The sequence below is a fragment of the Phocoena phocoena genome, chromosome 3, assembly GCF_963924675.1.
Source record: "Phocoena phocoena chromosome 3, mPhoPho1.1, whole genome shotgun sequence".
NCBI lineage: Eukaryota > Metazoa > Chordata > Mammalia > Artiodactyla > Phocoenidae > Phocoena > Phocoena phocoena.
This window is the reverse complement of record NC_089221.1, coordinates 145598934-145613558: the sequence shown is the minus strand read 5'-3', so window position 1 is coordinate 145613558 and position 14625 is coordinate 145598934. Positions and strand designations below refer to the sequence as shown.

At 47.1% G+C, this 14625-nt stretch overlaps 1 protein-coding gene across 3 annotated transcripts in view; it reads left to right on the top strand.

Annotated features, from left to right (window-relative positions):
* SLIT3 (slit guidance ligand 3) overlaps positions 1–14625 on the top strand; it is a 611339-nt gene that overhangs the window by 394853 nt on the left and 201861 nt on the right. For all 3 annotated transcript variants that reach the window (XM_065875016.1, XM_065875017.1, XM_065875015.1), the window contains one exon: positions 2804–2875. In XM_065875016.1, coding sequence (XP_065731088.1) covers positions 2804–2875 — 72 coding nt within the window. The remainder of the gene's footprint in view (positions 1–2803; positions 2876–14625) is intronic.

Genomic DNA, 14625 nt, shown 5'->3' with positions numbered 1-14625 from the left:
CTCAATGGAAAATAAAATTAATAAAATTTACAAGCAGATTGTCATGGGTAGCAGATAAATTCCCTACAATCTACTGTTTCGCTCAATTGCGGCAGGAGGAAAGCCATGGCAGGGAGACGGAAAGAGCTGTACTTTCAACGAGGCTCCTGAAAGTAGGAGCAACCCTGGGTATAGTTACAGCGAGAAAATAGTGAACGGAAACCCAAGTGGCCGTCCCATCCAAGTGCAGGATTTTGTCTGTGTGACCGCTTTCGTGGGAGATTGCCCAGCCACTCCATCAGATTTTTCCGCTTAAATACGGCTGTCCTTTCTTCATCCCGCTGTACTGCAAACCAGCACCCTCATACGATTGCTATTCTTTCAGTATACCGGGGTGCCTTAAACTCAAAGGGTTAATGCGTAATTGGGATATGTACCCCTTCATCTGGCTTCCAAGCGTTTTTAGAGCTGATCGTTCGAAACTTCTCTCCTGTATCCTCCACCTGCCCCTGATATTGATCATTAGCCGTTTGCCAAAAGTGTGGCCTGAGCTGTTTCCCAGAGCGGCCAAAACTAGCATCTGAGCCTGGGAGGCTAGCGGGCAGGGGCTTGCTGTCCCGGAGACCAGCCTTCACTTGGCAGAAAAGACTAGGCCCATTGTGGCTGCCGGAGCCTGGGGTATAGCCCAGATGCCTGGTGGAAATTGCATTAGTCAGATGACAGGACCTGGGCCCCTTTCTCTTAGAGGCTGATGGAGAGCAGAGGAGTGGCCTTGGTGACACTGCCTGACCTCTACTGTCATCGTGGGCTTTGTTCAGCGCCCCGACTCCAGGCTGGAGCCCTGCTCATTGAATCAGGCCCAGCCAGGGGAGCCTGCAGTGGGGCTCCCTGTGCATTTGAATTTACTTATATCAGTCACAGGCAGAGGAAACTGGATTTGAGATGGGGAGCACCCTGTTATTCAGCCCCAGGATTTCTCTCTGTATTCATCTCTGCACCCTACCCCAACTCTGAGCCTTGCCTTGGTATCTAACAGCGGCCCCAGACAATCCCCACGTGTCTTGAGTTTGAGCCCGCCACTCAGAGTTGCCCGCTCAGCTCAGCCGATGAGAGCAGGAAAATGGGCTCCTCTCTTCTGCTTCCTATGTTTCCTCCTGCTTCCTGGCAAAATGATGATTTAGAGGGCCCAGGTTTTAGTGGAGGATGCTCGTCTGACCTCTCTTTCCAAATATATTTGGAGTCATCTATAGCTTTTGATTAGGTGCCCCTGGAAAATCAGTGTGGGAGTGTCCATCCGTCTCTAGGACAACACGGCAATTTAAGACGCGTTTACCCTGTGACCCAGCACATTCTCCTTATAGGACTTTATACCAAGAAAGTAGCTGTACAAGTGTCCTCAAAATGTGTGGGCAGGAAAATTCATCCTGGTGTTTCCTTAAATGGCAAGTAAATAAATACCTAGCGCTGTGGGATCATATAGCCATCTATAGAATTGGATGATACACAGCCATTAAAAATGTTGGCATAGGGGCTTCCCTGGTGGCGCAGTGGTTGAGAGTCTGCCTGCTGACTCAGGGGACACGGGTTCGTGCCCCGGTCTGGGAGGATCCCACATGCCGCGGAGCGCCTCCGGAGCCTGTGCTCCACAACGGGAGAGGCCACAACAATGAGAGGCCCGTGTACCGAAAAAAAAAAAAAAAAAAAAAAGGTTGGCATACATGTACTGTTAATGACAGGAACAGATGTTCTCAATATAGTATGTGAAAAAAGAGGTTAAAACAGACTACATACTATGAGATCAGATTGATAAAATTTATATATATATTACTCCTAATTGGTAGCAGTGGTTGTGTCTGGGTAGGTAATTTTTTACCTTAATGTCTGAAGGTTTTTGTGTTCTTTTCAAAATAATATATATATATATATATATATATATATATATATGATTGATACACATATATATGCTTGATTACTTACTAAGACCCCAAGCAAGCTTGGGGTATGAATGAAAACAAGTGCATGTGTTTGGTCCAGCAAAAAATAAAACTGGAAAACAAAATGAAAAAAAAAAAATGCATGGGTCTTAGGAAAGGATATTGAGGCTTTGGGGATTCTTAAAGGGGACCTTGGTACAAGACTTGGATTTGAGCCAGCTTCAGGACCTGACACTTTGTCCCTTCCCCTCCCTGCTCAGAGCAACATGTTAGCATTGCTAAATGCTACATGAGGTGCAGTGGGACCCCCATTTTGGGTGGGTTTGTGGAAATGCAATTTGAATTCATCATGCCTGTCACTAGCACGATCCAGGTGGCCCCCAGGGGTCTCTCTGGGGCTCTCGAAAAGCAGAGAGGGTCATCCCCCATCGGAAAGTCAGGATGGCCAGGCTCCATTCCAATCTCAGATGAGAAAGGCAGAGAGAGTCCCTGAGAAGATGGGAGACTGAGTGGTGTTGACCCTGCGGTGGGGGAGGGATGCTGTGCCGAGGCGGAGGAAGGGGTCATCTCTGGGAGGTGGCAGAACAAGAGAATTGGGTGTAGTGTGTGTGCAACAAATAACCCAGCACTTGGCTCGTGGCCTGGAGGTGTGAGACCACCCACAGAGCCCGCCCTGGAGGCGAGCCGCTGGCCTGGTAACCATTTCAGCAAGGTCATCGCTAGAAGAACAATGTGAAGGCTTGTAAGCAGCCTGGGGCCTGAGACTAAACAGTCCCCCAAACACTCCTGACCGCAGAGGCAGCCTCCAGAGGGGTTTTGTTATCATAATGAGATGCAGATAAAGCCAGGCCTGGGTCCTTAATGCCTGTGCCTCTTCTCTTCTTGTTTAGAGATCTGAGCGAAAACCAGATCCTGGGGATCCCGAGGAAGGCGTTCCGAGGCATCGCAGACGTGAAGAACCTGTAAGTGATGTTTTTGTTGCTTCGTTGCAGATGTGGTTCTCCGGCCAGAGCAGGGGTGAGGGACACGGGACAGGGAAGGGGTATCCCCGTGACTTGTGCCCTCAGTCCAGGTGCCTTTGAGACAGATTGAGGGGTGTGCTTAAGTGGTTTCCAGGGAACACACGTCGAACACCACGGCAGCTCCAGGGAGTCTTATTCTTCTCTGGAGATTTGTCCCCAGGTATGAACATAGAGTCCCAGACCTGAGTCACAGCCTGGCCTCACTCTGTGGGCCTGGGGCTCGACTCAGCTTCTCCCAAGGTCATCACCTTCTATAAAATAGGGATGATAGCCTGGTGGGGTATTGATGCAAACGAGAAAATGTTTTTTACGCTTAGTGCCTCGTACATAGTAAGTGTTCTGTAAATGGGAGACAAAGATGGTGAAGATCTCACTGTTAGGATCTTATGAGGGAGAGTCAGGACTTGTGTCCCAGGATCATGGGGAGACATAGCCAGATCTACTGCACTAGATGCTTGGGGTTTTTCTTAATTTTTATTTGGAAATAATTATTGATTCACGGGAAGTTTCAAAAATAGTAGACTAGTCTGTGTTCGCTTTTACCCAGTTTTCTCCCAGTGGTAACACCCTGTATAACCCTCATATAATATTAAGCCAGAAAATTGACACGAGTGCAATCCACAGACCTTATTCTTCAGATGCCCCAGTTTTACACACGCTCATTTGTGTCTGTGTGCGCACATGTATGCATGTGCAATGCTGTGTCATTTTATCACGTGCAGATCCCGTTGCCCATTACTGCAACTGATGCAGAACTGTTCCATCACCACGCTTCTGAACTTGCCAAATAACCTTTGCTGTTTCCTACCTGGCCCCCTGCTATCTGCTTATCAGGACTCCCGGGCCCTTCCCTTCACGAGGAGTGTGCCTCCAGAATTTTCTGTCTACACCACTGTGCCCGTGTGTTTGGAGAGGGGTAGAGAGGAGGCATTTCTGCCCACTGACCTCCTCCACAGGCTTGCATCCCACTTGAGAAGTCTTGAAGGAGATTTTTTTTAAAACTGCTTTAGCTCTTAGTTCTCCCTGTAAGTACTGCAGGGACTTTGGCGTGCCGGGAAGCTGATGTGGGCTTCCTGATACAAGCTATGTGCCTCCCCTTTGCTGAGAACCGAGCAGAAAGCTTTAGGCGTTTGACATGCAAAGCACACCAGAGGGCAGAGGCATCTGGGGTGCAGGGAGCAGGGAACAGAGAGCACTTTGCAAGGGGCTCCAGACAGCAGGCTTACCCATTGCTTCATCTGGGAGCATTTGCCCACAAGCAGGAGCGGGCCGGGAGGAGCAGACAAAGCTGCAGAAAGTGTGACTTGAGATGGTGCACATAAAGCAAAACTAAGAGGTTGTGTTGATTAGCATCCCAGAAAAGCAAGACGAGAGGGGAACTTACAGATCCAATAAAACCCCACAGATCAGCAGTGGGAAAATTGAGGACCAGAGAAGGGCAGTGACGAATTTAAAGTCAACCAGCTTCTTGATGGTTGAGCCCTAAATTAACATCTTACATACATAAAGTGGTATATCTAGCCTATCTCATGGCTCTAATTTTAAATGGGCCAGTTAATAAGAAAACATTGTGGTGATAGATAAGCAGGGCTGTGTAATTACCAACTACATTTTTGATTCTCAAGAAGGTGATTCAGTCTCACAGTGGTCCTCAATAGTTGCTGGGGTTTGGGGGGGTCATTGTTGTTGTTTTCCTGTACTGTCTCTAACTTCACAAAGGCCTCAGGAGCTAAAAGTGTTAAGAGTCCGCAAACTCAAGAACTACGGACAGGCCCTCCTTCTCCACCTGGATGTGTGTCCTAAACAGCAAGGATCTAGTGGGACAGGGGAGGAGAGTAAACTCACTGCTTAAAGGATGAATTAACCAACAAAACGAAAGGGGTTGGTTACTTCATACTTCTAATCAGTTCAGTCACCATACTCTGGGGGGCCAGAACTTCTAAGACCCAGATGTGTAATTCTCAGGTGACTTACGGTATAATTGGGGACAAGAAACGTGCATATGAGAGGAAGTTTAACAATTTAACAGTCCACAGCAAAATGGTCCAGTGAGTGGCCAGGCATTATGAAGGACTGTCAGAGCTCAGAGAAGAACAGTAGCTTTAGGCAGTGTCGCCCAAAGGGTGGCCATCTGATTAATCTGTGTCTGGTTCCCAGCTGTTCTGCGTACTGAGTCTGTGACCCCGGGTACAGAACTTGACACTTCTGAGCCTAGATTTCTTCCAGAGGGAGAGGAGGGTAAGAATTGTACCTAACCTCTTAGCGGTCTTGTGAAGGTGAATGAAATGATGTGTATGAATAACTCAGTACTACGCTTGGCATGTGGAAGGTGCTTAGAAAGTTCTAGCTACTATTACTGCTGTCTTCCTTTGTTGTTGTTATAATTGTAAAGACTTTCACGGAGCCCGGAATGATGATTGGAATCTGCCGAATGAACAGGCAAATAGCGTGTGCAGAGTGGGGAGGCAAACCTGTACAAGGTGTGTTTTAAGGGACCTACGCCGAGCCGTCTCATGGGAGTGGAGGGATTGTGACGCGGAGTAATAGGTGAACAGGTCAGAAAGAGAAGTGGGGACCAGGTGGTGGCGAGCCTCGCCTGCAAGGAGTATGGACTTTAGATGTAGGTACTGAGAAGGTGACTAGCTTCCGATCTGGGAAAGGTCATGATGAAACCATTGATTCTGGAAGAGGAACCTAGGACAGGAGAAGGTGGAAGAAGGAGGGGGCCGGTGGGAGATGAGGCTGTGGTCCAACGTGAGGGATCAGGGCTCGCAGTCAGGAATGAAAGGAGGAGCCCCCAGTAAGATGCCAGTGGAGACCGAGGCAAGAGAAGTGGCAATCCACGAGTTAGGAGAGGCCAGGGAAAGGACGGGGAACATGATAAGCTCCATATTTGGATGACACCGAGAATGATGGTACATTCTCATAGTCATTTATCCATGCAGCCCTCAAAATGCTTTTCGAGCTCCTACTACATGCCAGTTCTGGGGGGTAAATGCAGGAAGTAAGATACGTATCTGTGAGCTCTGCCTTCTTGGAGCTCCCACTCCACAGAGGTTGAAAGATCAGGGGAAGAACCAGGCTGGAAGATGATGAGTTGAGTGTAAAGTAGCGTCCCGTCTTCCACAGGCAGTGTGGACGGAGCGTCTTCTATGTGTTGGTGAATTTGACATCCTGTCCTGTTTCTACTGGTTATGGGACTTTGGTCTGTGACCACAGCTACATCTCTGGTTTGACTAAGAGGGAGTGAAATTAAATAATCCTGTGGCCTTAAGAGAAAATGAAGTGTGGGTAATTGGACGTATAGGACCCAAGCTGAGGAGCAAGTTCGAGAAGGGAGGCATCTGGGTAAAGGTTGATGACTGAAGTTGTGCGTTTAAATATGCGTCAGTACCTGTAAAATACGAGACGCTCTGCGGAAATTAAATTTGTATAAAACCTGTTAAGGAAACACCCTCCTCCGACCAGACCTCAATTACCCACTTGTAGAGATTGTCTCTTTTGTGAGTGATGAGTAGTGAATTTTAAACCTCAGGAATGTACATCCCTGTCATCGATCTGTTTATAAACGACCTGCCAGCCCTCGAACATTCTCCATCACCTTGTGTGAGCTCAGGGAATATAACACTCTTCTACTTGTTATTTAAGTAAAATAAAATAGGGGAAGATGATAAATTATTGGAATGTCAGGCTTGAAATACCAACTGGGCCTATGCGTGATACCATATGCTTCACTAAGAGGAGAAAAGCAAGGATTGGCTATTTCTTGTTTATAATTTTGTAGTTTTGATATGGATTTTCTTTGCTTGTCCCGACAGTCCCCCTCAAGAAGGAAGAGACTGTGTTACCCCATTTTCCAGATGACAAAATTGGGTTTGGTTTTTTACTTTTTTTTTTTTTTTTTTGTGGTACGCCGGCCTCTCACTGCTGTGGCCTCTCCCGTTGCAGAGCACAGGCTCCGGACGCACAGGCTCAGCGGCCATGGCTCACGGGCCCAGCCGCTCCGCGGCATGTGGGATCCTCCCGGACCGGGGCACAGACCCGTGTCCCCTGCATCGGCAGGCAGACTCTTAACCACTGCGCCACCAGGGAAGCCCCAAAATTGAGTTTTGATCAGTGTGTATAAGTTAGTAAAAGTCAGCAGACACCACTGGGCCTAGTCCTCCGCACTTAGCCTGCCCTTTGTAACCCACCCAACCGTCTTCTGGACTCAATCCATAGACATTGCTGTCTACCCAGAGTACTTCCTACTCAGCCATGCAACAGGATAAAGGAAAGAGTAACCAAGGAGGCTGCTGGCAGTTGGAGGCCTGATTCACAGAGGCAAGTAGGCAAGCATACAGCTGTTGTCAGAGGCAAGAGAAAGGACCCAGGGGGGTGTTTAAACCTTGTAATACTGGTGCTGGAGGGATTTGGCGCCCTGCCCCTACCCAGGCAGCGGAAGGAAGCCCCTAATTGCTTCCTGCTTCTCCAGAGAAAAGAGAAAGTAATTAGCTGGGGATACCACTCTCTGCAAAGCTGGTTTTATGGGCTGCTCACACTCTGCTGCCTGTCTAGGAGGGGGAAAGGTGCTATATTTAAAGGGAGATGAGATGGATAGATTGATCGGGAGAAAGAGGCACTCAGGTAGACTGACCAGTAGACCAACACTTGACATGCCAGTATTCCCTGCCTACCATATGCAAATGCCGTGCTAGGGATTGGGGAAGACACAGTGAGAAAAAGAAGGGGAGAGAGAGAAAAGAGAGAGAGAGAGAGAGATAATTGTAAGACATAGAGATGGGGGGAAATGAATTGGACAAAAAGAGAGATGACAAGCCACAATCCCACAAAGCGTAATAAGAAAAAGACAAAACCAGTATAGATTGTTTTTTTAAAAAATGCCCCCTTGCTCTATCTTTCTCAGCAGTTATGTTTTCCTCTGTTTTTCAGTTTCTATTTGCGAGGACTCTGTAGGACATGCATTCCAGAAGGGAAAATCAATAACCCCTGTCTCTGCCAGCTAGCAAAATTTGGAACTGACGGTTTCAAAACAAAGCTGGGCAGGCAGCCTTTGTGTTTCCTAGTTAGTCTGAGTTGCTGCACTGCCCTCCCGCCGGCCCCCAGGAGCAGGCGGTAACCTTGTGTGTGTTTGGGCGGGGAGGGGGGAGGGACAGGAAGTACCCACTGGTTGGTGGCATCTCTGTCTGCTAATCTCAGCAGCCGTTCACTCCATCACTGCACCTGCAACAGAGTTCACGCTCCTGGTCATGCCCTGCAAGACTCTACACAATCTGGGTCTCCTCTCACTCACCTTGTGCTTCCCATGCTCCAGCCCATCTCTGAACACCCCAAGCTCCTTCCTGCCTCCGGGCCTTTGCACTTGCTCCTCCCTTTGCGTGGGATGCTAAGCCCTCGGACCTCCACACAGTTGGCTCCTTCAAATTGTTCAGGTCTCATCTCAAACATCACCTCCTCAGAGTGGCCTTCCTTGACCCATCTAAAGCAGCTCCTCAGCCCCCACTGCCCTTCCTCCCTATCCCACTACCCAGTTATATTTATTCAGAGCACTTATCGCCCTGTGAAATGATCTCGTTCATCTATTTGTCACCCTGTCTCTGGATGTCACACAGAATGAACATGTGTACACAGGGACCCTGTCTTTCTCAATCACTGTGGAATCCCCAGTGCCCAAATGGCTCATGGCAGAGAATAAGGTAGACTAAGAGCAACTCCAATGAATGTATTTGTTCTTTCATTCCTCAAGTATTTGTGCTTGGCCTATTACATATGAGAAAATCATGCATTATTGTTAAAATGCTTAATATGAAAATAATATTATAAAAAGAATACGATGCCGTCCTTGCACTTGGAGAACTCACATGTGGTGAGGGGGCGGACTAGTAAATCAGTGGTTGCAGGACAGGGACCAGGATTCCGTTGGAGGTAAGGACAAAGATGTGGGAAAGCCCAGAGAGACAGGCCTGATTCTGGCTTCACTCAGGAAGTGACATGAGTTGGGTCTTGAAGGATGAGTAGGAGTTCACCCAGGGGAAGGGCATTCCAGGCAGAAGGAACAGCATATGAAAAATCACCAACCTATGCAAAGGGACAGAGGTATGTGAAAGAGTTGAGACTTGTCAGAGATTCATGGCTGGAGCACAGCGCGCAAGAGGAACAGTGAAGAGAGTTGAGGTTAGTGAGACGGGAGGTGGAAGATGTGGGAATGACGGTCAGGGAGGACCTTGAATACCTGATCCATATGGCAATGGCAAGGGGGATCCAATGAAAAGGTTTTAGTAGGGGAGCAGTGTGATCAGATTTTCATCGCAGAAAGACAGCTCCAGCATCAGTGGGGAGGGTGAATCGCTGAGAAGCAGAGACTGGAGTCACGGTGGCCAGCAAGGAGACTTGTGCAGTTGGTGAAAGCTTATAGCCCTGAATCAAGCAGGCAAAGTGGACCTAAAGAGGCAGCGGCAAACTACAGAAACCCACGGGAGAAAGCCAGCAGGTCCTGGCAGCGGACCGGATGGGTGAACTGAGTGCTTATTCACCAGGGCTTAGCAGGGCGGAGCCAGAGGATCGGAGTTGTGCCTGCCTCTCCTGATGGAAGCAATGTTGCGTCTTGGAAGGGGGATGTGGGAAAATCTGCTCGCAGGAGGCCAGCGGATGCCGAAGCGTCACCTTCCCAAGGTGCAGAAGGTTTTCTACCCTCTCCTTCTTTGCATTCCTGACTGTGTGTGTCGGGTTCAGAGGTGCTACTGGAGGAAGTTGGACGGCACCCCAGTTTGCTAAGTGCTACCCAAATAAGCTGTGTAAAGAAAGGGATCACAGCAGCCTGCCTGACTGCCTGCCCCTTCCTCCCTCCCTTCTTCCCCACTTCCTCCCTCCTCCCTCCCTTCTTCCCCACTTCCTCCCTCCTCCCTCCCTTCTTCCCCACTTCCTCCCTCCTCCCTCCCTTCTTCCCCACTTCCTCCCTCCTCCCTCCCTTCCCCACCCCTCCCTTCCTCCCCTCCTTCCTTCTTTCTTTCCACTCTCCCATTTTTCCATTCTTCCTTCCACAAACCATCATTGAGCCCTTACCCTCACCAGGCCCAGAGCAAGTCCTGCAAATAAACAAGATGAATAAGCACAGTCCCTGCTTCTCGTCACAGAGGGAAGCCAACAGATACACAAAGAGTGTATATAATATAAATACTCCCCTAGAGCACTCTTCTCTCTCTGGCCCCCTGGCCACCAATGTAAGTGCTCGATAAATACCAGTTGATTTATTAAAGTAAATCCTCTGAAATGAGAACAATAATAAAAGAAACGGGTAAATTAGACTCCATCAGTCTGGAAAAAGATATGATACAGTGTTGTCCAAAGGCAGGATGATGGTGGTGGTAATTGCCCTTTCCCAGAAGTCGCGCCTAGAATTGGAAGCTCTATAGGCAACACGTAGAATTCCTTCCAGGCCAGGATTACACTGTTTTATAGATTGTGTTAGAGGTCCTCTGTTGGGCTTTGGATATTTCTCATAACACCCCACCCTAAGTTCTAACTGCCTTCTTTCTGAGTCATCTTTCCCCTCTAACAGCCTGCGAGCTATGCAGAGGGAGAAGGTGAGTCTGTCTTCCTCACTGTTTTGTTCGGAAGAGTTAGTTTTATGCCTGGTTCATAGTAGGTGCTCAATAAGCAATGAGTAAGTGGGTGACTTTCAGAACAAAGAGGCTCCAGCATTTAGAGGACGGCTAAAACCCTGAGTTAAAGAGCATGATGACATCTCAGAGCAAAGAAGAATAAAAGCAAAGCTGCAAAAACCAGCCCAGAGAAGCCTTCCTGTTTTTTCAGGATAATGGAGACCATTATTCTGGCTCCAGCACTAAAATTTGTTATCTGGGACATTTTTATTTGTCGGCAAAATTCTTTTTTTAACTCATCACAGATATTTAACCCCTCTGAGCACTAAATGCACAGCAAACAAGGGGTTTACAACAAGCATGTAAACTAGAATCACATCTTTCCTGTGTCCTGGCAAGAAGGCACAGTGATTCTGGGCCCCTCTGAGTTAGGCTTAGCTGTCCTATGAGACATACACTGTTTTTGTTTTATAAATTTATTTATTTATTTTTGGCCGTGTTGGGTCTTCACTGCTGCACACAGGCTCTCTCTAGTTGTGGCGAGCAGGGGCTACTCTTCATTGCAGTGCACAGGCTTCTCATTGCGGTGGCTTCTCTTGTTGCGGAGCACAGGCTCTAGACGTGCAGGCTTCAGTAGTTGCAGCACGCAGGCTCAGTAGTTGTGGCTCACGGGCTCTAGAGAGCAGGCTCGGTAGTTGTGGTGCATGGGCTTAGTTGCTCCATGGCATGTGGGATCTTCCCGGACCAGGGCTCGAACCCATGTCCCCTGCATTGGCAGGTGGATTCTTAACCACTGCGCCACCAGGGAAGTCCCGAGACATACACTGTTGACCTGAGCTTTTGCCTGGAGATTTGTAGATCCAAAGAGAAATGAAAGGGTCTTAAGAAGAGGGGAGATGATTGTTACAGTAGAGATCATACTTTGAGACTCTAGTAGCTATTGCTGTTCTGATTCTTTGTGTCATCGGAGTCAATGTAATAGAGTGATTAAAAGTATGAGTTTTGGAGTCAGACTTGATATTTGCTTTTAATTCCAGATTTGCTGCTATGACTTATGTGACTTTCAGAAGTGACTTACCTGTCTGAGCCTCAGTCTCCCAATCTATATAATTGAAAAAGTACTAGTGAGAAGTAAAATAGGGAAACTGTGTGTCTTACATATGTGCATAGTACTACTTTACGGTTTGCCCAAAGCCTTCATTGGTATTATCTTGTTTAACTCATGCAACAGCCCTGCCAGATCATTAGAGAAAAGTTTATTAGCCTCTAGGTATAGATGGGGAAGTTGAGGCTCAAAGAAATTCAGGACCTCTCTCAAGGCAACAAGAGCTAGTCAGTGGCAAAGCTAGGACAAGTCTGGAGTCTCGGTTAGTGCTTTTCTGAGTGGTTAGCTAGGAAAAGCTCTGAGGTTTGACAAGCACAGAGTGCTGGCTTGTAGGAAACAGCAGGTACAGATCAGTGGAGAGCACTGGAAGAGGGTTTATGGTTTCCAGCACCAGCCAAGATCCCAGGCAGAAGCATGCTGCGATGGTCATCATTGGGACAGTATTTCTGAGAAGACCATCGAAATTGTCTGAAAGTGTGAGTTCTTTTTTTCTTTTTTTAATTAATAGACTTTAATTTTTAAGAGCAGTTTTATTAGGTTTATGCAAGAATTGAGTGGAAAGTGCAGAGTTGCCGGGTACCTCCTGTCCACACGCCCCCACACACAGTTTCTCCTATCATTGACACCTTGCATTAGTACGGTACATTAGTTGCAATTGCTGAACCAATATTGATGCATTTTAACTAAGATCCGTAGTTTACCTGAGAGCTCACTCTGTGGGTGTGGACAAATGTATAATGACTGGTATCCTCCATGGTAGTAACATACAGAAGAGTTCACTGCCCTAAAAACTCCTGTGTTCCACCCATTCATCCCTCCCTCTCTTCTGTTAAGCCCTGAAGTATGAGCTTTTAAATGTACAGGTAAACCGCTTCATCTTTCACAGCCCTTCACAATAGCTTACTCAACAGTGTGAGTCTTCCTTTTTTCTTCTTTGAGAGAGGGTAAGGGACACCCTGCAAGTTTAAGTGCCATAGAGCAAATCAGCAAGAAAGCCAGGACCAGGAAAGTCTCATAGCCTGAGGAAAAAGTATAGCAATTTCTTCTCCTTCAGAGAAGAGCTATGATTCAAAGAACCTACCCAAGGCCTGGGGTTATGTATAAACTGAATTAACTCTGAGGATGTTTAGATGATGGTTAAGTATTCAGGTTCCTCTGTCAGGCTTCCTGTAGTCAACAAACCCTGACTTTTACCACCTATGTGATCTTAAGCAATTACATAACTCTTTCTTAGCCTCAGTTTCCCCATACGTTAAGTGGAAATAATATTACTCCCATCATGGTGTTGTTATGAAGATTACAGATAACTTATTATCGCTGCCTTTATTCCATCTCTGAGAGTTAATTTGCCTCAGATTATCATATCTAATGGACTAAATCTTCCCTTCCTAGACAAATACCTACCCCAAAACACAACTTATATTTATGATGTTCTGCTCCAAAGTAACCCCAACTCTGAAAATTGTAACTTCATCACACCTTCTCTTCTTTCATCCAGTGGGGCTGCCCTGTTCTGGTTTATGGCTTGTAATAGGCCAGGGACAAAACAGTTCGGATAAAAGGAAGGTGTACCTTCCTCACCCTGTTCCCTCCCCCAGTCCGCATCGAGACTCAGAAAGTACCGAAAAGCCCAGGAATTCTGCGTTTGGTCACAGCTCTACTATTAACTGCTGACTATTTGAGATAGGCTGATTGACCCCCCCAAAGACGTGCACATCCTATTCTCCGGAATATGTGACCATGCATACTACATGGCAAAAAGGACTTTGCAGATGTGATTAAATTAAGGATCTTGAGATGGATAGATTATCCTGGATTATTCCAGTTCACCCAATGTAATCAGAAGGGTCTTTACAAGAAAGAAGACGTGCGCTGGCAGCAGAGGGAGAAAAGACCAGGTGATGCAGGGAATGAGGACCCACCTATCCTGGAGGATGCAAGGAAACAGATTCTCCCCCAGAGCCCCCGGAAGCAACGCAGCCCTGCTTATGCCTCAACATTAGCCCCGTGAAACTGATCTAGAACTTCTGACCTCCAGAATGCTAAGAAAATACATTCGTGTTGTTTGTTGTAGACCACTAAATTGGGGGTAATTTGTTCTGGCAGCAATAGGAAACCCATACGAACACTGCCCTCAGGCTGTCACTTAACCTCTTGGTCTCAGTTTCCGAGTCTGTTAAAATAAGTCACTGACACATTTTGATCAGTGGGTTTCATACCGAGAAACTCTAGTCCTTCAAGAGCCCACAAATAAAAAGTAGCCTTTCAATAATGATAATCTTTTAAATTGTCTCTTTTAGACATTAAGGTTCAACATGAGATTTTGTGTAATAAAGAGTATTATGTTCAAAGAAAAAAAGGCTTAAAAAAATCACCGGAACTAGATAGACAGTCTTTCAGGTTGATTCATATTCTTTAATGTGATGATTCTTTGAGACCCCCTTACATCAGAGAGGAGCGAAGCTTTGTCACTGAGACAAAACTCAGCAGCGGAATCAAGAAGCCAGGGCCTGGTGAGGGACCGCAGAAAAGAGGGATCAGAATGACACCAGATCTTGGTGCCTGGAATTTGGATATCAGGTTGAGGTCTGGGCTAGGCTCACCTTCAGAGAAAGGAAGAGAGGGAGTTGGATGTTGACTGAGAGAGATTTTCTGGAATGAGGCTGAGGGCCTCTGGAATCTTTCCGACATCCTTGGGACTGGTTAGGGATCTCTGCAGCAGGCCTGAGTTCAACCAGCTTTCCTATACCATCTTGGCTTTCTGCTTCCTGCACCAGATCTACTGCTTTGCATCTCAAGGAAATGGCTGGTTTGGGAAAGGGAGTTCTTACAGACTCAGGGGGGTGGACTTGGTCAGCCACAGTGCTCAAAAATTATTTGCTGGGCAATAAGTGGTGCTGGGAAAACTGGACAGCTACATGTAAAAGAATGAAATTAGAACACTTCCTAACGCCATACACAAAAATAAACTCAAAATGGATTAA